This window comes from Talpa occidentalis, unplaced genomic scaffold (genome assembly GCF_014898055.3).
Source record: "Talpa occidentalis isolate TD23 unplaced genomic scaffold, MPIMG_talOcc4v2.1 talOcc4.8, whole genome shotgun sequence".
NCBI classification, from domain to species: Eukaryota; Metazoa; Chordata; class Mammalia; order Eulipotyphla; family Talpidae; genus Talpa; species Talpa occidentalis.
In genome coordinates, this window is record NW_023605194.1 from 5,072,357 (window position 1) to 5,092,637 (window position 20,281).

Sequence of the window (20,281 nt, forward strand, 5' to 3'; positions counted from 1 at the left end):
TCATTCTGCTTTGATTTTGGGGTGAGGCTGCTTGACTCAACTCACAGGCTGATTCTGTTCTATCGGTTCTGCCGCCCGGGGTCCTAGACGCTGTGCACGGTGCTGCCTTCCCGGTCGCTGAGACTGCGAGGGCCACCGGGGGCCTCCATGTCGCGTGCAGCACCACGCCTCGCCACCCGGTGACGCTACCGGCCACCCAGCCCCCGTCGTCCACACCGCCGGCCCCGCTCCGGGCCCACAGCCCCGCGGGCGGGCCCAGGGGGCACCAGCGCGCACGCGCCGCCCCGGCGCTCGCCCACCCAGCCTGGACCCGCGCCTGGAGCGGGCTGCGCCGCGCATGCGTGCGGCGGAGCCGCGCTCGCCCCGCCGGAGCCCCCGCCGCGGGGCTGGGAGTTGAGCCCCGCCGAGCCGGAAGTGCCGCCGCCGCGGCCCGCTGCCCGGGCGGAAACGGCGGCCCCCGAAGAGAGGTTCCGGGCTGGCCGGGGCCGGAGGCGGCAGGATGGAGAGCGGGGCGGGGGACGAGCCGCCGACCCTGCGCCCGACGCTGGGCTCCTCCTGGGCGGCGGCCGGCGCAGGCCTGGCCCCCTGCCTCCAGCTGCACCGGGCCGGCCGCGGCGCCGCGGACGCGGACTGGGAGGAGCTGCTGGCGCCGCCTGCCCCGGGGTGCGCCGGGCCGCGGGGCCGCGGGGGAGGCGGCGGGGCCGGGGGCCGGGTCCTCGCGGGGCGCGGCGGCGGGGCCGAGCGGGCCGGGGGCGGGCCGGGGCGGGGCCCCCCGCGGGGCGCGCGGTCTGCGCCCCCGGGCGCGGTGGGGTGTCGGCCGCGCCTCTCCCGCGGCGGGCGAGCGGCTGCCGGGCCGCGGAGAGGCGCCCGCGCCGGCTCTGGAGACGCGCCCGCGCCCCGGGGGCGCCCGCAGGCCTTCCCCGCCGAAGCGGGGTCCGCGCCGGGCCGGGCGGGGGCGGCGGGGGGCGGCGGGGCCTCCTGGGCCGGGCCGGGGCGGGCCGGGGCGCCGGCCGCGCGCTGAGCCCCTCTCCCCGCAGGCGCGGCGCGGCGGTGCTGACGCGGGGCCCGCGCGGGCCCGGGGCGGGGCCCTGCTGCCTGTTCCTGCGCTGCGACCCGCGGGCCGGCGCGGAGGTGGCGGCCCTGGGCGTGCTGAGCTCGGCCCGGATCATGGAGGTGTACGCGGGGGACGAGTACTGCGGCACCGGCAGGGGCGAGGCGGCCCGCGCCGGCCTGGAGAGCAGGTGCGTCCCCGCGGCCTCGGGGCCCCCGGGCTCCCGCGGGGTGCGGGGCGTGGGAGCGAAGGGGAAACGTCAGCAGCCTTAAAACTTTATAGACCTCTGGGGCTTCAAGACCCCGTCGAGGAACCTCACTTTCGATAAGTCTGAGAGCTGAGAGCAAATTGAAGGGAGCTAAGTTAGTAGAAGGTCATAGCAAATGGAAGAGTTTTATTATAATGAAACTCTGGTGTTTCTTTCCCCCCTTAACTCACAGGTGTGTCTGGTTCCCAAAAATTAATTTTTCAGCCTGGAACTTTGAACACATTTCCTTGCAGGAAGTCCCTTGCGAATAGTGCAGGAGCCCAAGAGTGTACCATACCAGCTGGTGGTGTATCTATTACACTTTTCAAAAAAATTTTCTGATGTTTACTCATTTCTTACAGAGATTCTGTCTTCATCTTTTATAATAAAATTCAAAATACTAACTTTTTATATGCCGTTTATGTTGGAGTGATGGGTATGTTTGTTGAACTTTGAAATATGCCCCCTGCTACATTCGTTATCCACTGTAGTTCTCAGCCAGCCAGCAAGTGGGAGACATGTCCTCACTCCCAGTGCCACTCAGTAGGAAGCCCCGACTCTGTTCCTCACCAGGGAAACTCAGTCTCAAGATTTACTATTGTCCTGGAAACCTTTAAGTGTATATATTAAAAAAGAGAATGAAGATGAAAAAAATTATTTTTTATTTTCAGTGAACATGAAAAAATTATTTTATATAGAAAATACCTAATATTGGAGTCCTCCACACCTGATTGTAAAATAAAGGTGAGTCATCACTAAATTTTAACTGATTTAAAACTACGCTGGTTTTGTATTCTGTGTACTTATTTTCTGCTTGGTAGTGTTGTCAGTTTAACTTGGTCCCTGTTCTTAGTAGAGGAATAGCTTAGTAAACATGTAAAGAATTCTTTCCTAAAATGTTATCAGTATTTTTCTTATAAAAATTTGAACTTTTTTTAGCTATGGAAATGATATGTCATATAGTTGATAACATAGTCAGTATTTTTAAGCCTTGGAAAATGCAATAAAAAACATTTTTTATCTTTACATAAAACTTAGATGCCATGAAGTTGACAGACAATTCTGGCCCCAAAATTGGAGAAGTTTTAGACAAGAGCACCAAACTTAAAGGCATTGGACATGTACTTTTGGTTTGAAAAATATTAAGGTGAACTTTAGTGATGTCATCAGAGTTTGGGAAGGGTGCTGAGCTAGAATTCTTTAAGCCCTGACTACTGAATGAGCTCTGATGCTGACTAGCAGAGTAGTAGTGGATAGATTTCTCCCCCTGCTCCTCCCCACTTTGGGTAGAATTAGGATGTTGCAGAAAATAAATCCTTGAACTATTTTTGTCTCTAAGATTCTCTATTTTTATATTACTTATAGAAGAGTACAGAACCATCATTCCAAGACATAATTTTCTGTGGTATGTACTAAATTTTTCCTGAGCCACTTAAATGGAGTGATTTATTCATTCATCAAATATTTGAGTGCCTTTTCCTGTCAGTTATTCTACTAGGCATTTAGGAAGCAGCAGTAATAGAACAAATTGGAACAACTTCCCTCACATATAGTATCATAGTGGGTAATAAGGATAATAAGTGGATTCAATGTGCAAAATATTTACTACATTTGATAGAAAGGCAGTGGGGTTCAAAAAGCAGAAAGGGATAATACAAGGAGCATGTGGGTATGTAATTTAGTGAGGGGTTTACTTAGATGTTAATGACAGTCACTTCTTTGGTGCCACACTGAGTTTTTAGATAATGAATCTGTTGATTGAGAAATAATCATGCTTTAACATAATCAGGAAATAGATTTGATTATATGACTTATGATTCAAGTTCAAGAACTAGAGACAGTTCCTAGGTGTGTTCTGGCAGGGATTAGGGGACTTTTAAAGGAGCAGGAAGGGAAATAGTCTGGGGTTAGGTCATACATTGAAACTTTTGGATTGGTTCTTAAGTCTGTCTTTGATTGGTGGACACAAACCTTCAGACAGAAAGCTGTAATGTGTGTGTGGGGGTCTGTTGTCATGATTAGGTGACTCTTCTTGTTTCAGTCACCAAGTGCTGACACAGGCATCTTTCTTTTCTCTGGGAAGACTCAACATGGCAGCTTAGAGACAACATGCCGTCTCTGTGACCTAAGGCGGGGTCCATAGATCTGTATTCACCTGCATCTTTGTGTGTGTCTCTGAGGGCGAATTTTTTTGGTGGTGGTTCCGTGGCAGTACCTGAGAGTGCAGAGTCATTTACCTAGGTAAAGCCTAGGGTTTGTATGAAGACTTCTTTTGGCACTAGAGTAGGAAGATTAAAAATAGTTGTTATTGATGCACATTTTTGAGCGCATACTCATGTTACATACTAGTGATTTCAACACATAACCCTCAAGACCACGTGGCATCATTTTACTCATGACTCAGATTTTGGCACTTGTCCGTGGTCATACAGGCAAACTCGTAAGGCCCCTTCCCATGGTGTGTCACCAAACCTGAATTTGGTTTCTTATGAGACTGTCTCTGCCTTTTCTATCCCTCTCTTTATGTCCTTATTGTCTTGTGATGAGGATAAGCACATAGCCATTCCTTTGGAGGGAATTCCTCCAACATGTGGGTGTATGTTTGGTGTCTCCAAAGGTAGGTATACGCTGTCATCTTCCTAAGAATTTCTGGAATCATTAAATTCAGGTCTGTCTGATTCAATCCTGTCCCTTTCCACTTGCTACTTTGTAGCCCCATACCACACATGTCTTTTAAGGGGTTAGAAACTTACATAAAATGAGGCCGCATACAGCATGGGAAAAACTACTGGGATGGAGGCCAGAGAACTAGATTCAAAAGCTTTACTAACTGGGTGTTAAAATTTATCCCTGAAATCATCTTTTTTATTTGTCAACTTTTGGGGCCTCCCCGGTGGTGCAGCGGGGGCCTCCCCGGTGGCGCAGCGGTTGAGCGCTGGGTTGCGAAGCTGCCCGCGGCCTCTGCGGCGCCGGTTCAATCCCCAGCTGCTCCCCGGCCACCGGAGGAGGGTCCCACATGGCGCGCAGACCTCTCCTGCCGCCCGCTGCTCCCCTCAGCAGTGTACTTCGGTCCTTCTGCCTGCTCTGCTCCCCGCTCTGGCTCTGGTGAATTCTCTCACCCTCCCGCGCTTCTGACTGTACCCAGTGCATGTATAAACAAAACAAACAAACAGACAAACAAATAAATAAATAAAACATGCCTCTATTTAAAAAAAAAAAAAATAAAAAAAAATATTTGTCAACTTTTGAGCTATTATCATCCTGAATTCCTTTAAAGTTCTCAATTGTGAAATTTTGACTTTTATTCAGTATTTCAGTAAGTACTTTCCATGGGCCTCTGCGTAGCCTTATTTGTAGTGTTATAGCAAGTTGCAGTGGATTGAGGTCTGAGATTGCATAATTTATCTTTAATTCCTCAAACTAAGCAAGTAAAGTCTGTTATATGTGTAATGTTTTAAGGTTAACGGGGTTTTCAAAAATAGTTATTTTGAGCCTTTTTCTAGCAATGGCTGTTTTGGAGAAAACTTTCAAAAAAGTACTTGAAGTAAATTTTTAGATTTTTGAATACTTCACTGTTAAGCAGTAACATGAAATGGCAGTAAGTGATGATTGTTTTTCAGATCATTCTTTTTCTGACTTTTGTTTTATAATAGTTGCTCTCTTTTGGTGACAAGCAGTGTGTGTTCGTCAGTAAAGTCGTGGTCCACATCAGGCCGGTCTCGGTAAATCCCTCCCCAAGCTTTCCAGCTCTGGGGTCAAGGATCGACCTCGAGAGAGTCCAAACCATCATGGAGTCCATGGGCTCCAAGTTATCCCCTGGAGCTCAGCAGCTGATGCATATGGTTAGATTTCAGCAGCAGGTACGGAATCCCTTCCAGATGCACCGCAGGGGGAAGGTGGGGAGGGAGTTTAATTTGGGGAGTACTGATTTGTAGAGGTGGATAGCAGACACACGACCTGGGAGGATGGGAGCACAGAATTGGGGGAAATAGAGTGAACCTTGAGGAGGCTTGAGAGACTGTCCCCTAGGAGATGGTAGGGAAAGGTGGAGGGAGAGACTGGGCCAATAAAGAAAGACCCATGGAGAGGATCTGAGCCTGTGAGAATATGGGGCGAGGAGAGGGACCCCGAGAATAGAAGGCAGCAGCGTGGCCGAGCAGCTGCTGATTTGAGAAGGATTTGCTGTCAGGAGACCTGAATTCACATTCTGGTGCCAACACTGTTAGTTCTTTGTATATGTTACTGATTCATCTTTTTGAGGATAAATTTCTTCATGTTCCCTTAGCCCATAGGCTCCACGAGGTCAGGGATTTTAATATGTTCTGTTCGCTGTTGTATTTTCTTCCAGTGTCTGAAACACTTCCTAAACAGTAGATAATGGCTGAATATTGAATACGGGAATGTTGGTTTGGCTTAGTCTGACCCTTTTTTAGATTATCTAGATGAAGGTATAAACTGAGTTCCTTTAGCTAATCTTGAGTAATAATCTCAGTCCCTCTCTCCCCAGCTGTTGAGCTGCAGTAGTGTGGGATGCTCGCCCCTGGCGAGACTCTAATAGACTTACATGCTTTGAATTCAGGATCGCGCTTATGCCCTGACACTGAGTTAGGCTCAAGGTGGTTACACTTCTCTCCTGGGGAAAACCTAAAGGGCATGTTTGTAACCTCTCCAAGACAGGGCATTGGGAATCACGTAGTTTCTTCAAGATAAGGCAGAATCTTCTCAGGAAATAATAGTTGCATGAGCACTTGAGTTGAGGCCACATAACAGAAATCCTTATTATCTGGAAAGTCCTAAAGCAAACATAGCCAAGAGATGACTAATTTTAATCACTGACCGTGTCCCACATGTACCCATGTACACTTCACCTTCAGTAATGTGACTACCTGGGTGGCCTCCGTGAGCAACGTGTGCAGGAGATACACTAGGTGGCAAGGAACAGCTTTGCTGTACATTGACATTTGGGGACTGATAGACGTGAATTGTAAGAAAGTCAACAGTTTTCGTTACTCACCTTAAACTACCACATTTTATTAGTAATTAGGAAGCTTTTGTAGTGGAAATGTTAAAATATGCTCTTGCGGTTTTAGCTGGTTCCTTGGACACCACAAAGCATAGTCCTATTACCTTTGAATGATTAAAGTAAAGCTGGTCTAAAGCCAGCTCATTTTAGTCATTAAAAATGTCACAAGGTACATTGAACATCCAGCCTTCAGTAGACAACTACCTGGTGTATCTTCCATGGAGAGCTGTCGTAGACGATCTCCCTAGACTGGCTGGCCAACCTGAAAGTTGATGGTGATATTCCATTCCGTGAAATTGTTAGTTCCCGTGCCTCAGTTGAGAGGAACGTGCTTTATTACCATAATTAAGGAGACTCTTGTAGGGGAAACATTAAAATATGCTAATGCAGTTTTACTAAGTTTGCTAGTATCTCTTTCCAATATTTTCTTGATGGAAAACCACAGTAAAATGATTAAAAGCCCTGACTGCAAAGGTGGGTGGCCTGGGTTCAATCCTGTTCCTGCCACCTACCAGTGGTGTCACCCTAGCCAGGTTGCAGCCACTTAACATTCAGACAGTAATTGTAGCCGACTGCCTGTGGGAGTTTTGAGGATCAAATGAGAGAAGCATGTCGCCGGGCTCAGTGATTGCCCAGAAGTTAGCCGCCGTCATCACTAATGCTCACAGTAACCCTTACTTCATGCCTCGCTTAGAATCGCTTGCCCATCGGAGAGCAGCTCCAGTCGGTCTTGGGAAATGCTGGGTGCAAGCACGTGATCGAAGCCTCCCCTTCGGCCTTGGACACGTCCTCCTCCACGCCCTTCCCTTTTAGAACTGGACTGACCTCTGGAAGCTTGACTGAAGACTTCAAAGCTTGCCTTGGTGGAAGCACGCAGCCCCCTGGTGGAGGGCCCAGGGCGCCGGACCTTGGCGAGCGCACAGTTGTGCCACCGCGCCACTCTCTTCTTGAGAACGATCTTCAGCATGCCGTGTCTTCTCTCTTACCAAAGAAAGCAAGTGACGACTCAAATGTGCCTAGCTCTGACCTGCTGCCTTTCCTCCAGAACTTGTGTAGTCAGGTTAACCATCTGCGTGTGGGGCGTGACACCCCGTGGCAGGAAGCCCTCACCAAGCCCCGCGAGGGCGTTGCTGCTGTCCCGTAAGTATTTAAGACCGCGTGAGTGTGTTTGGTCGTGTGAGGGGGTAACGGAAAGGAAACAGACTTGTTGCAGTGAGTGCTGCTTGAGAATGTGTCTGGGGAAAATCTGGGGTGTGATTACGTTGTACTGTTAGTACATTTATTGGGTATAAATATTCTACCAAGGAGTGTTGGTTGCTTTGTGGAAGGTATGTACCCTTCAGACTGAGACTGGAATAGAAAACTACTTCATGGAATGGAGAGAAGCTTTGGGTCAAAATCTTTACTATGTTTTTATTTATGTACTGTTTTTTGACTGGGCATGTTAATTATGTCATTGTAATAGATTTTCTTTGTAGATTATGCTTGGCCTATGCTAATTTAGGCCTAAGCCATGTTAGAATTATAGTTATTTATGGTATATAGGAACTCCTATTCCCTGACTTTACAGTCCCATATTTTAATAGTACATGTTTAAGAGATGGTTCAGTATTTAATATGGTCCCTATCGTTTACATAAACACATGGTGTGTCAAAGTAGTGTTCTAGAATAAAATTTACAACTCTGGTAATAGTTTTGGCTTAACTGCTTTGCCACACTGTCCACTCTCCTTAACCATAGAGGTTTCATCTGAAAATGAGGCAGTTGGATTAGTTTGGAAATAAACAATATTGTCTAACAGGATCTAATTGATATTCATGGAAGACTCCACCAATAGTAGCAGAATGTATTTTTTTTTTTTTCAAAGATAGATTTATTTATTTATTTATTTATTTATTTATACAAGCACCGGCTACAGTCCAAAGTGTGGGAGGGTGAGAGAATTCACCAGAGCCAGAGCAGGGAGCAGAACAGGCAGAAGGATGAAGTACACTGCTGAGGGGAGCAGCGGGCAGCAGGAGAGGTCTGCGCGCCATGTAGGACCCTCACCCGGCGGTGGCCGGGGATCGAACCGGTGCTGCAGAGGCTGCGGACAGCTTCGCAACCCAGCGCTCAACCGCTGCGCCACCGGGGAGGACCCAGAATGTATTTTTTCACCCATGAAAGTTTCACAAAGATAGATTCACAAAAAATAGACCTGAAATAAACTAACCATACTTAAATGGATTGAAATTATGCAGAGTATGTTCTTTGGCCCAACTAAAAATCAATAGTAGACAACATGACAACTTCCAAATACTTGGAAATTAAACTTCTAAATGATATCTGTAGCTCAAGAAAAAGTTTCATTGGAAATAAAGAAAATGCAAGGACCTGAATGGAAATACAACAGATTAGAAAATTTGTGGGCGGCAGCAAAAGTGTTGAGAAGGGCACTTATACCACTAAATGCTTACATTAGAGGAGAGGACAGGTCTCTGTAACACAACTGCAACTCAGCCAAGATGTAGTAGATAATTTCAATAGTACTGTAACCATTAGAGAAATTGAAGTGATTCAGAAGTACAGCAAGGTAAACACAAGTCAGGCAAAAAGAAGGAAAATGACAAAGAGCAGAAGTCAATGAAATTGAAAACAAAAACAATAAAGTAAGTCACGACTACAGTAGTGGTTTTGTAACCTCTGGAAAAAGTTATTGTTACATATTCATGAGAATGTGAAGGTGAAAAGTTGAAATATCAGCTTTGTGTGTTATAAAAATACTTTTGACCTTATGAAAACCCCTGAAAAAAGTATGGATACCCCAAGATTTTGTGGACCACACTATACAATTTAGTGTTTTTCATTGTGAATCCTAGAAACTAGTGTGCTTTTTATTTTGTTTGTATTTTAGTTTGTCCATTCTAGTTATATTTAAAATGTTTTCATATTGGATTAGAAAGAAGGCTTCCAGTTATTTAATAACGTTGTTTGGATGAAAAAGGACAAATTTAAATTGTAGACTCCTTGGGGGAAGTACTTGGAAGCAATACATGGAGACCTTGAAAATAGTTTTGGCAAGATCAGTTTTGATTTGCAAATCAAAATAAAAAAGATCCTTTCTAAAGACTTGTTCTTTGCAGGATCATCTTCACTTTCTATATCCTCATTTCTACTATATACTTAAAATGTTTAAAGACTGAAAGAAATAGAATGCTTTGGGCATTCAGGATTGTGGTTGAATATGTAATTTAGAACATGGAAATATGTTGTAGGGAACACATTCCTGGAGACAAATTTCAGCAATTAGGCTGCTCATACAGGTGGGTGATTTGTTCTAACAAGAGGGATAATTGTTCTATTTTTTTTTTTTTTTAATTTATTTTAGAACAGAAGAGAAACCCCTGTGCTCTTACTTGGAAAATATTCTCTCTAAAAACATGGAACTGATGGAGAAGAAGCTGACAGGCTACATAGATCAGCGCCTGTGTCGGCTCCAGGAGCACCTGGATAACAAGATTGCTCTGCTGGTGGACTTGGTGCAGAACCCTGGCTCCCCCCACTCTGAGCTGCCTCTCAGACACTGTGACTCTGGAGAAAGGCTCTCCAATGGAGAAAGATGAGCCCGCAGCATGTACAGTGTTCCCCAGGTATTTATTCCGTATTTATTACAAAGTGAATACTCCAAAAAAGTTTGTGAAGAGCAGATATTTAATATCCTTTGAAGGATCACCATTTACTTACATAAGTGACCTCAGTGTTCATTTTTACTGCACTTGATGTTGTAAACCAGTACTGTACACTAAGAGTTAACACGATAGGTCATCGATTATTTTTGTTTTGCAATATTTTTCACTCTTAACAGAAATATATGTGTACTTTTGGTTGCTTGAGTGTTTAAAATTTTTAAGGATTTCCAATGCAAGTTATTAGTTTGTATTATATATACATGTTTGATAGAAGTGCATTTTTTATTTATACAAATACCTTATTTTATATTCTTAGGAATATGAAAAATAATGGTTAGATGTTTGATAATTTTTCTTTTTATAATTGATTCTTAGGAAATTTGCTAGTTAAGACTTGAAACCTTTAATTCAGATCACTAATTTATATTTTGTATTTAATCTCAGATAATGAATAACCTGCAGTGTTTGGCTTGTGTAAAATACTATCTTGGGACTATTAATTTTATTTGTTTCACTACAACATGACAGTAGATAGAAAAGTAAAAATCAGAACTGCCCTATTCCGTGTTAGGATTATTATTTTAGATTCAGGGCTTGACATAAAATGAGAGAAGTCATCTTGTTTTACCTCAGTAAACCCAGAAAGTATAAGGAACACTCTCATTCTATTTTTTTTTACTTTTTGAGCTGAGACAGGGTCTTTCTGGAGCCATTTTTCAGTATGTTTAAAGTGTCAATGCTGAGGCTCTGCACTGAAGGATTAAGGCTGCAAAGCAAGGAATTTTTTCTGGTACACTTAATTTTCAGAAATTATAACTATTGTCTCTGTTGATGTGTGATGTGTTTGCATTTAAAAAATAAATGTATTGTCTTTGGAAACCATTTATCTTAAATAAATAGAAATGCTTTATTTTCAAACAGTCCTTAAAATATTTTTATGAAAAGGATTAATGTTTTAGTGAATTTATTTTGCAAAATGAAGGCTAATTGTTATTGTTCATTGTTAACACACTTCAGAGGTAACACAGTTGCCTTAGACCAATCGCTTGCACGTGTCATGTCACTCTTTGTAGCCTTCCTGACTTATAGCTACAAGGTAGTATTTCCTTTGACATCAAGTAAAATGTCTCGCCTTACTTCAAGGGGAACCCTTAAGCTTCTGGTAGTTGTGGGAACCCTTAAGCTTCTGGTAGTGTAGCGTTTTTGTTGATTTACAAAATGCCTCCCTTGGATTCTAGCTTTGAATCACTACATTTAGGCCAAGGACTCCTGACTGAAAATAGATGCAGTTAGTTGGAAACTGAGTGGTTCATTCTATATGTATTGCATGACGCAGTGTTGTAATTGGGGGTCAAGCTGATGATCATTTTATGAAGTAATGTTTGGAAACATGAAATTTGATAAATTCATGATTTTTCTACAGTCTACAAAATTTTATGCATTTATGATTTTGTTATATTAGTTTAAGTAGAGCACAGGGACCGACCAGTGGGTGGTGATTCAACAAAAACCACAAGGAAAATTGGAATAGAGGTTTGTTGGAAGGAAGCAGATGATAGGCTTTGGGGGACCATGTGGGAAGTCAGGACAGGGTGCCAATCTGAGTCCATTCCTAGGGTGCATCTACTGTTATTAGGGTTCACAGTGGAGTGCTTTGGTTCCTGGGATAAGTCCAGATGGGTCAACACAGTCTCAAGAGTGCAGCAGATTTGGTGAACCTCAGTGGTGGGTGAAGAGGAGGCTCTGGGAGGCAGGAGAGACTGTTTATACCAAAGGCTACTGGGAAGTGGCATTGGAAACTTCCAGTTTAATGGGATCATCGCGTCTCCAAGTGGAAGTAGTCCTCCCCCCGGGGCTGAGACCTCCCAGCCAGCAGAGTAGGTAGCCGGCACAAGGAGCAAACATTTGCGAGTGGGTCACCGGGGTGACAGTGGCGCCACTCCCGCTTCCACCGCCTCATCCTGCACTTGTGAGTCCTGGCTCTCGGAGAAATAGTGCCACATACAGGGTGCCGACTCAGAGTGTGCAAGCCTTGCAGAGAACCTCGCCCCCTCCTGCAAGGAAAACTGGAGTATTGCCACCTGGCTGGCCCCGTGATGGAGGCTCCCAGAGGCCATCCCGCCATTCTAGAAGACAGTTGTGTAGACACACTGTCTAAACTGCAGGTTGTGGCCTGAGCGAACAACAGCCCTGGGACGGAATCAGAAGGAAACCCCTCATGGTCTGGGCCGGGCGATGCCCCTTGCACTTGACTGCTGTCTGGTAAGTCTGGGAGGGGTGGTTCTTTGCGGGCCTTGGCTTTCCAAGGTGTTTGTCTTTGCGGTGATTAGTGCCGAACACAGGGCCTGGAGTCCACTAGCTACCATGGGCGATGTCCCTGGTGTTAATTTTGTCATCTCACATGATCCTCTAAACGCAGGCACAGCAATAAACTCAGACACGGGAATAACCCCTGACACAGGTTCTTCTGCTCCTGTTAAGTGTGCTTCAGCCCATTTTCTGAGTTCAGTGGACACAGTGGCTTGCTTTTCTGACAGGACAGCAAACCCAGCCCATGGGCACGGGGACTGGTGGTGGTCACGGCCAATTGGCAGACCAGGCCTGGCTCTGCTCGGTTTTACCTGCTACTCCCACCACCTCAGCCCAGTCCTTCCACCACTGACCTTTGTGACCTCTGGCAATGCCCACTTGTCCCCCACTCACCCTGCTACTTTTCTGAGCCGGGTGTGCACCTCAGCTGGGAGGTCTTCAAGGGAATCTAGCTGCTTGCAATTTAGGAAGGAGGCTGTTGGTTTTGGGTTTTCATTTTACGTGCCGAAGACGTCCCCAGCACCCTGCACATGGAGACAATTCAGTAGTGCCGAGAGTGGGGGAGCCTGAGGTGTAAAGATGGAGGGTTGGGCAAAGGCTGTGAGCGCCGCTGGTGGGATTCACTTTGTGGGGTGATCATGTTCCGGGGGCTTGTTTTGTGGCAAGAAGGATTTTCACGGAGGTCAGTTACTTGGTCAAGCGCCCGTCCTGTGACTGACGCCTGGGGCAGGTGAATGCACACACCCTGGTTCCTATGAAATTGCATTTCTGGTGGCAGAGAGCAGTGCCGGCCCTAGACACTCGGGGTGAGGCTGAGAGCCCTGTCCTCAGTCCAGGTCACCGCTGCCCGTGCAGACATGCGTGGCCAAGTCCCTTCTGCCCTCAGGGCCAACTTCATGTTCAACGGGTCTGGAGGAAACAAAGGTCTGGATATACAGTGTGCCCTCAGGTGTCAGCACAGGGCCAGGCTTGAGGACATTTGGGTCTTTGTAAAACCTGAAAGGAACATGTCCATTATTTTCAGTATGAAAGGGAAGCCTCCGTGTATAAAATCCAGGCAGAATTTAGCACTAGGGAAGCGATTTCCCTTTGTTGGAGACAAGCGTTTTCCTTTCTGCCCAGGCTGCCGTGAAAATCGAGTCTGAAGTTTTAGATTTCAGATGGTTTTTATTCTTTCATCCCAAGCACCTAGCACAATCCTGTTCTATTGTTTCCATGTCTTTTTCCTTTCGACTTTAATGCCTTCTATTGCCTCATGATGTCAGAAGCATGGGTGTAAGTATCCTGTAACAAAACCAGCGGCGGAGACCATTGTCTTGAGTATCACATTTATTTAAACACGTTATATAGCACATCTGTTAGTATAGTACACTATGGAACTCGACTAGACTTCTCCAAACATCCTACTAAGAAATATTGCTCGTGCAGATATTTAAGCCCACTTATGTCAGAGGCCTTCATTTACGTCACAGGTGCCGTCACAGGTGCCCTCATTTACGTCACAGGTGCCGTCGTTTACATCACAGATGCACGGCAGCAGGGGGTCTACGTCAGCATACAAGTTGCATTGGTCACAGGCCTGAAGGGTGGGATAACAGGCCGTGATGGAGGCGGTCCCGGTCACTTTGTCCTCGGGGACGAAGGCTGGAGTATTTGTTAAAGCCAAACAGCCAGGTAACTTTGGAGGTCTTAAGAAGACAGAAACAAAAGATGGTTTGAGAAGTTTTCTTTTTGGTCCATTTGCTCCCATTGGCCGGGGGATCTGGGAAGCTCAGGGCTGGAGCCCAGCAAACACGTGGCGCGGCCTGAGGTACAAGCTGTGCGCCTGCCCCACGTTCCTACCTAGTCCCTCCTCCTAGGATTGCTGGATGGGCCAGACCAGGTCACAGCAAAGGAGGGGCAGCGGGTCAGCCAGCTCAGCCCCGCGGGCCTGCCAGCTGCAGAGCACGCTGGGAAGGTGCCCCCGTGGGATGTCCCCAGGTTCTGGGCTTGACATCCCAGCTCACAGGCTTAGCTTCCCTGCAGTGGGAGTGTTAGGGGGAAAAGGCTGTCCTAAAGCTAATTCCATACAGGCTTTGTGGACTCCACCCCCACCCCAGGCCAAAGACACTGGGAACTCCAAATCCCATCCCCACCCAAGGGAAGGTGGCTGGGACCTGAGGATGGGGTTCAGCAGCCAGGTTGGTATAAAGCCAGACACGTGGGCTTTGGGGATCCCCATTTTGGCTCTCCGCCAGCTCGCAGCGTCCGGCCAGCTCTGAGAGTGCCTTTGGGTTTCCAGGTCGGCGGATCGGGTAGGACGCATTAAAGACTTTATTTCCCTATTTTCTCCCTGAGTTGTACATTTTCCTTATTTCCTTTTCCCTTGTAAATAAACCTTTTATGAACCTTTTGTGTGTGCCTGCAGTGAGTATTCATAAGTCCCTTGTTAGCGCGCGGGTGAGGACCCACAGCCAGGAACCCGTTCAATATCGGGGCTGCCCTATAACAGCAGCACCACTGCTCTGACCACCCAGCTCTCCCACACGGGAAGGTGCTCCTTCCCCCAATCTAATTTTCTTGTCTGGTCTACACCCCCTGGTCAGGTGTCCCTCAGCCCTTCACTTAGCTCAGCTTCCCCAGAGACCTCGAGGCCACCTTGCTGTCCCCAAGGCCCTGGGCATGGAGGTGGGACACCCCGAGAGCTCCCCACCCAGGCAGGAGGGGGCGGGCTCAGCCTGACATTTGGGTCAATGTGAGGCAGGGACCTGTTCATGGAGCCCCCAAGTTTCCAGCCTGCAGGGCCTGGGACAGCAGGGCCTGGGACAGCAGGGCCCGGCCCAGGCCCCTTGAGGAGGTCAAGTGACAGCAGAGGCGCCAGCTGTGAACTCCTACCTGTGAGCTCACAGCCCCAGGCTGGAAGTCCTCACTCACCCGCCTTTGCTTTTCCAGCCCACCCGACCGCCTGCCATTTTGGCAGCAGAGCACCGGGGTGTTCAATTGAGGGGGGCTAGTCCCTCTAACCTGTGCTACTTACTTTAGTGCGTTGGCCACTTTGCAGTAGAGACAGATGACAGCACACAGCAACAGGAAGAGGAGAACTAGTAAAGTGGAACCAATGACGACCATGATATTGAAATTCATCATTCTCGGATACCTGGGCAGGAGAGCAGGCAGCAGTGAACGTGGCCCCCCGCCCCCACAGGCCCCACAGCCCCCCAGCAACCTCAACATGCTCCCTCTAGTTGCAGGAGAATGAACCCCTGACCACAGGATCTTTCTTCATTTGAAACACAGTCTGCCTAGAGGCCTAGGATCCCAGGCTGGCCCAAAGTTGCATAAAAAAGGTTTGTTTGTGGATGAGAAAGGGACTGAGATGCAAAATCCAGAGAGATGGGATAGGAGAGAGTTGGAAAGACCCCTCATGGGCAGCAGGCGCACCCTAACGTGACAAACAGGTGCAACTGCAAACAGCACTTTGGTCACTGAACTATAGTCACTGATAAAATCAGAACTGACCCCTCACCTTGTCATCAGGCTTAAAAATATTTTATAGGATTGCCTAGGGAATGATGTCATGCTGTGCGGTACTGAACATGCAGACTGCCTTTTGGTTCGTCATAGGAAGAAAGTTTGCAGTTCTCCCGCTGACAACGGTCACGCCATGTCAGGACTCCAGAGCGCACCCAGCCAGAGCCTTCCCAGGCCCAGAGACGGGGAGCGGCCAGCTCAGGTCAGGGACCAGTCTCCCGAGGAGTCCTTCTGCCTCATTCTGCCTCGCTAGGATACCGTGGGCCTCGGCCGTTTTCCCTCCCCAGCCCTTTCCAGGAAACCCACTTTGTCTGGAATAAGCGCGTGTTTAATCCAACCCTCGGAGACCGGGGCTGGCGAGCCGGGAGAGGGGCGTACTTACTGCAGTTAAACCATCCAGTTCCAGGTGAAGGTCAACTTTAAAAACCAACCAACCAAAAAACAAACAAAAAAACCTTTAGGGAATGGGGTATTTTATCAAACCTGTAATTTGAGAAAGAGGGATCTACTTATCCATGCCAGGAGGAGAGGCCCGAGTATGAAGAGCTCCCCTTAGAAGCACAGCCACTGCCTAGTTCCAAGTTCTATGCCACAGACTGTGTGACATCAACTCTCTGGCCACCCGCTCCCTCTGATGGAGTTCTGAATTCTGCTCCACCTGCAGGTATATTTTAGCCCCCACGAAATAAAAATACTGTTTTGTCACTTGATTCTGTTTCAGGTCTTATTTTTCCCACACTGTTTTCAGGATGACTGCTAAGCAAAAGCAGGTTTTAAGATTTCCAATGTAAAAAGAAAAAGAAAAAATGTGGGGAGACTAAAACACCCTTCTTACAAGCACGATGACAGGAGAGAGGTTAGACCGCATGTTAGCGACACCGTGAGATAATATACAGCCATTTACTAGGTTCAAGCATCTGCGCACTGACCATGGAAGGGTCTCACGCTGCCTGGCTGAATACCTGCTCTAGTCAAGTGTGTATGATTTGAAGGTTCACATACCCAGACAATCTAGTAACATTAAATGAGGAGACTCTGGGTGCAGAAGAGATGGCTTAAACTTGTTCCTTCTGCTCCTTCCTGGGAGGCGTAACTGTAATCCCTGGAAAAAACATAAGAGGCAAAGTTGGAAAGAGGGAAGCAACTTGGTGAGGGATCCCAGGCCTTGGGGCGCACACAGGACAGGAGAGGTGGCCCAGACCTGGTGGTTTCCATCTCTGAATCTAGCAACAGAGGGGGGCTCACCCCCCTGGATTTGACAGGAGACCTGCCGAAAGCCCCAGCTGGCTCCGCAGCAGTGCCAAGGGAAATAGTTTGGAAGCCCCGCTGACAGTACGTGGCCAGGAAAAGTGTCTTTTCTCACTGGTCCTGTGACCCCTTCACTGAGAGACAGCAGGGTGGCCAGTTATTAGCCTGACAGGAATCCCAAGTAACAAGCATTTCTCTGTGGGCCAGAGATTCCTTTCTACTCCCTATATTCATCTGCTCCTTTGGGCAGAGCTGTTGGGGCCGGTCAGCCTCACCTCAACAGCAACAGAAGCTAACTGAGTTCTCACTGGTGCCTCATCCCACAAAAATGGGCCAGAACCTGCATGCAAGACAGGGTGACTAGCTGATAAAACATTCAAATAGGATGTAGATTCTCCTAACAAAATATCCAAAATATCAAAGATTCAATGGAAAAATCACCTGTCAGACCAAGAACCTGGTAACTAACGCCTGAATGGGAAAAGACCATGAACTGATGAGGACGGCAAGACCCATCAAATGTTGGAATTACCAAAAAGGGGTTTAAAGCTGCTGTCATAAAAAGGCTTCAGCAATCAATTAAAATGGTGAAAGAGGGCCTCCCCAGTGGCACAGCGGTTGAGCGCTGGGTTGCGAAGCTGCCCGCAGCCTCTGCAGCGCCGGTTCGATCCCCGGCTGCTCCCCGGCCACCGGAGGAGGGTCCCACATGGCGCGCAGACCTCTCCTGCTGCCCGCTGCTCCCCTCAGCAGTGTACTTCAGTCCTTCTGCCTGCTCTGCTCCCCGCTCTGGCTCTGGTGAATTCTCTCACCCTCCCGCGCTTCTGACTGTACCCAGTGCTTGTATAAATAAAAAAAAAAAAAAAAAAAAAAAAGTTTAAAAAAAAAAAAATAAAATAAAATGGTGAAAGAGAGAAATCTCAGCAAAATAGAAGTTATAACAAAAAGAGCCAAACGGAAATGACCGAGCTCAAAAATTACATTAATAGAAATAAACCTTACTGGATGGAACAGATGGCGGTAACAGGACTGAATCAGGGAACTTAAGGCCAGTACAATACAATTTATCCAACCTGAACAAATGAAGAGCCTCAGGGCCCTGTGGGACTATAACCAAAGCTCCAACATGTGTCATCAGCCTTAGGAGAAAGAAAAGGGGTTCAAAGGGTTTTTGAAGTAATAGTTCAAAACTTCAAGACACAAACTGACAGATTCAAGAAGCCAAGAAAATCCCAAACCAGCATAAACAAGAAAACCCATAGCAAGACGCATAATTAAATCTCTGAAAACTAAAGACAAAGAAGCAAACTAAAAAGCAGAAACAACGCTATAGCAGAACAGCTCAAATGATAACGGACTTATCTTAACATGGAGATCGAAGGAAGTAACACATAGTTTAAGGTGTTGAATGAAAAGGTCTGTCAACTTCAAATTTCATAGCTAACAAAATTATCTTTCAGGAATGAAAGGGGGAAGGGAGACAGTTTCAGATGAAGGGAAGTTGTTCCACCCCCAAAGAATGGTTGAAGGACAAACAGCTGATGGGCGTGGCAGTGGGGAGTATTTAGCCAGGAGAGTCGCGGCCTTACCGAGGATGTGACATTTCAGGAGAGACCCGGAAAACAGGACAGGGATCAAGGTGAGGGAGCGAATTCCAGGCCAGGAAAATGTTAACAATAGAATTCTGAGGTTGCCAAGGATTTGGTGTGTTCAAGAACAGTAAAAGGGCCTGAGTGGCCAGAGCAGATGCATGAAGGGCAGAGCAGTGGTGAGACGAGTTGGAGGAGTGAGTCAATGATACCACCTTGGGGGATTTGAAGCTCTAGAAAAAGGTCTAGATTTTTTTCCTGCCTGTTGAAGAATGCCTTTGGAGGGTGTCAGTTAGGGTTTTAGGAAGCAACCCTTGCTACCCGGCTGCGAACCTGTTTTTATTTTTATTATTTTTTAAAAGATTTATTTATTTATACAAGCACTGGGTACAGTCAGAAGCATGGGAGGGTGAGAGGATTCACCAGAGCCAGAGCAGGGAGCAGAACAGGCAGACTGACGAAGTACACTGCTGAGGGGAGCAGCGGGCGAGGCAGGAGAGGTCTGCGCGCCATGTGGGACCCTCCCTGACAGCCGGGGATTGAACCGGCACTGCAGAGGCTGCGGGCAGCTTCGCAGCCCAGCGCTCAACCGCTGCGCCACCAAGGGAGGCCCCGAACTTGTTTTTAAGCACAGCCCAGGGGTCCCCAAATTGAGCATGCACCCACATCAGCCGGAGTTAATGAAACACGTGCCTGGACCCACCCCCGGGTTGCTAGGCCTGGCCCAGGTGGGGCTGAGAACCTGCGTCACAAGGGAATCCCAAGGTGACGCTTGGTCCCTACACCAGCCTTGAGAACCACTCACTACTCAGTATAATTCACCTTGAATGTGCCCTCCCGGTGGATGGAGAAGACTTTCAGACTGACTGGAGTAGTAAAAAGGTGAAGGAACTTGTACACCATTCTTGCTGTTTCAAAGTCAGAACACGAGTAGAAAGGAGAAAATAGTTAACGTTTTCTGAACATCTCTTATATACCCGGTCTCTGCTGGGGGTGTCATGTTAAAAAGATCATAAACCTCGTACAAGAGAAGAAGTGGATTTCCTTCTCCATTTGCAGAAGGGAAAACCGAGATTAAGAGGCAAAAACCCACATCCCAAGTGATACGCTGAGTGAGTGACTGAGAGGGGAGAAGCAGGTTCATCGACCCCCGTGGGGCCTGTCACTAGGATATACGTCTTCTGAGGCATTTGGAGAGACCCGGTCGGGACAGGCAGAGCAGTAGTCCTGGGCCACCCTGTGCACCGCGGGCAGGGGTTGTCCCGCGGAGGCAGCAGCGATGGGGTGAGGAAAGGTAGGGGCGGCTGGGGAGCTGCCCCATTTGCTTTACCTTGAGGGGTGTCCGTGAAGCAGAGGTGTTGCGCTTTCCACAGCCCTGAATTTCAGCTATCTCGGGGTCAATGCTAAGTAATGAGGGACACCAAGTCCCCGGGGGCGCGGGGAGAGATGGGAGCTGGAGGGGCACAGCCCTGGGGTCCAGGCCCAGGTCAACCTCTTGAGAGACTCACCGGCACGAAGGCTCGGTTCCCAAGGCTGCTGCCCGAATAAAGACGTCAGCACTGTGTGCTTTTCTCACCGTTTCGGGGGCCAGGCCTCTCGCGGCTCATTAGCCAAAACTCAGGAGATGGAAGTTGGTG

At 47.8% G+C, this 20,281-nt stretch overlaps 1 protein-coding gene across 1 annotated transcript; it reads left to right on the forward strand.

The window, feature by feature from the left end:
- Positions 1–499: 499 nt before the first annotated feature.
- CUNH10orf88 (chromosome unknown C10orf88 homolog) lies at positions 500–10,981 on the forward strand. The gene is made up of 6 exons (XM_037496931.2): positions 500–663; positions 1,038–1,241; positions 1,970–2,042; positions 4,952–5,158; positions 7,016–7,461; positions 9,690–10,981. The coding sequence occupies exons 1-6, from the start codon at positions 500–502 to the stop codon at positions 9,922–9,924; spliced, it is 1,329 nt and encodes a 442-aa protein (XP_037352828.1). The 3' UTR covers positions 9,925–10,981.
- The last annotated feature ends 9,300 nt before the right edge of the window (positions 10,982–20,281 follow it).

Coding starts and splice junctions, on each gene's coding strand:
- CUNH10orf88 (XM_037496931.2), top strand. CDS start 500: ATGGAGAGCGGGGCGGGGGACGAGCCGCCGACCCTGCGCCCGACGCTG. Junction 664..1,037: donor CTGGCGCCGCCTGCCCCGGG/GTGCGCCGGGCC, acceptor CTCTCCCCGCAG/GCGCGGCGCGGCGGTGCTGA. Junction 7,462..9,689: donor GAGGGCGTTGCTGCTGTCCC/GTAAGTATTTAA, acceptor AATTTATTTTAG/AACAGAAGAGAAACCCCTGT.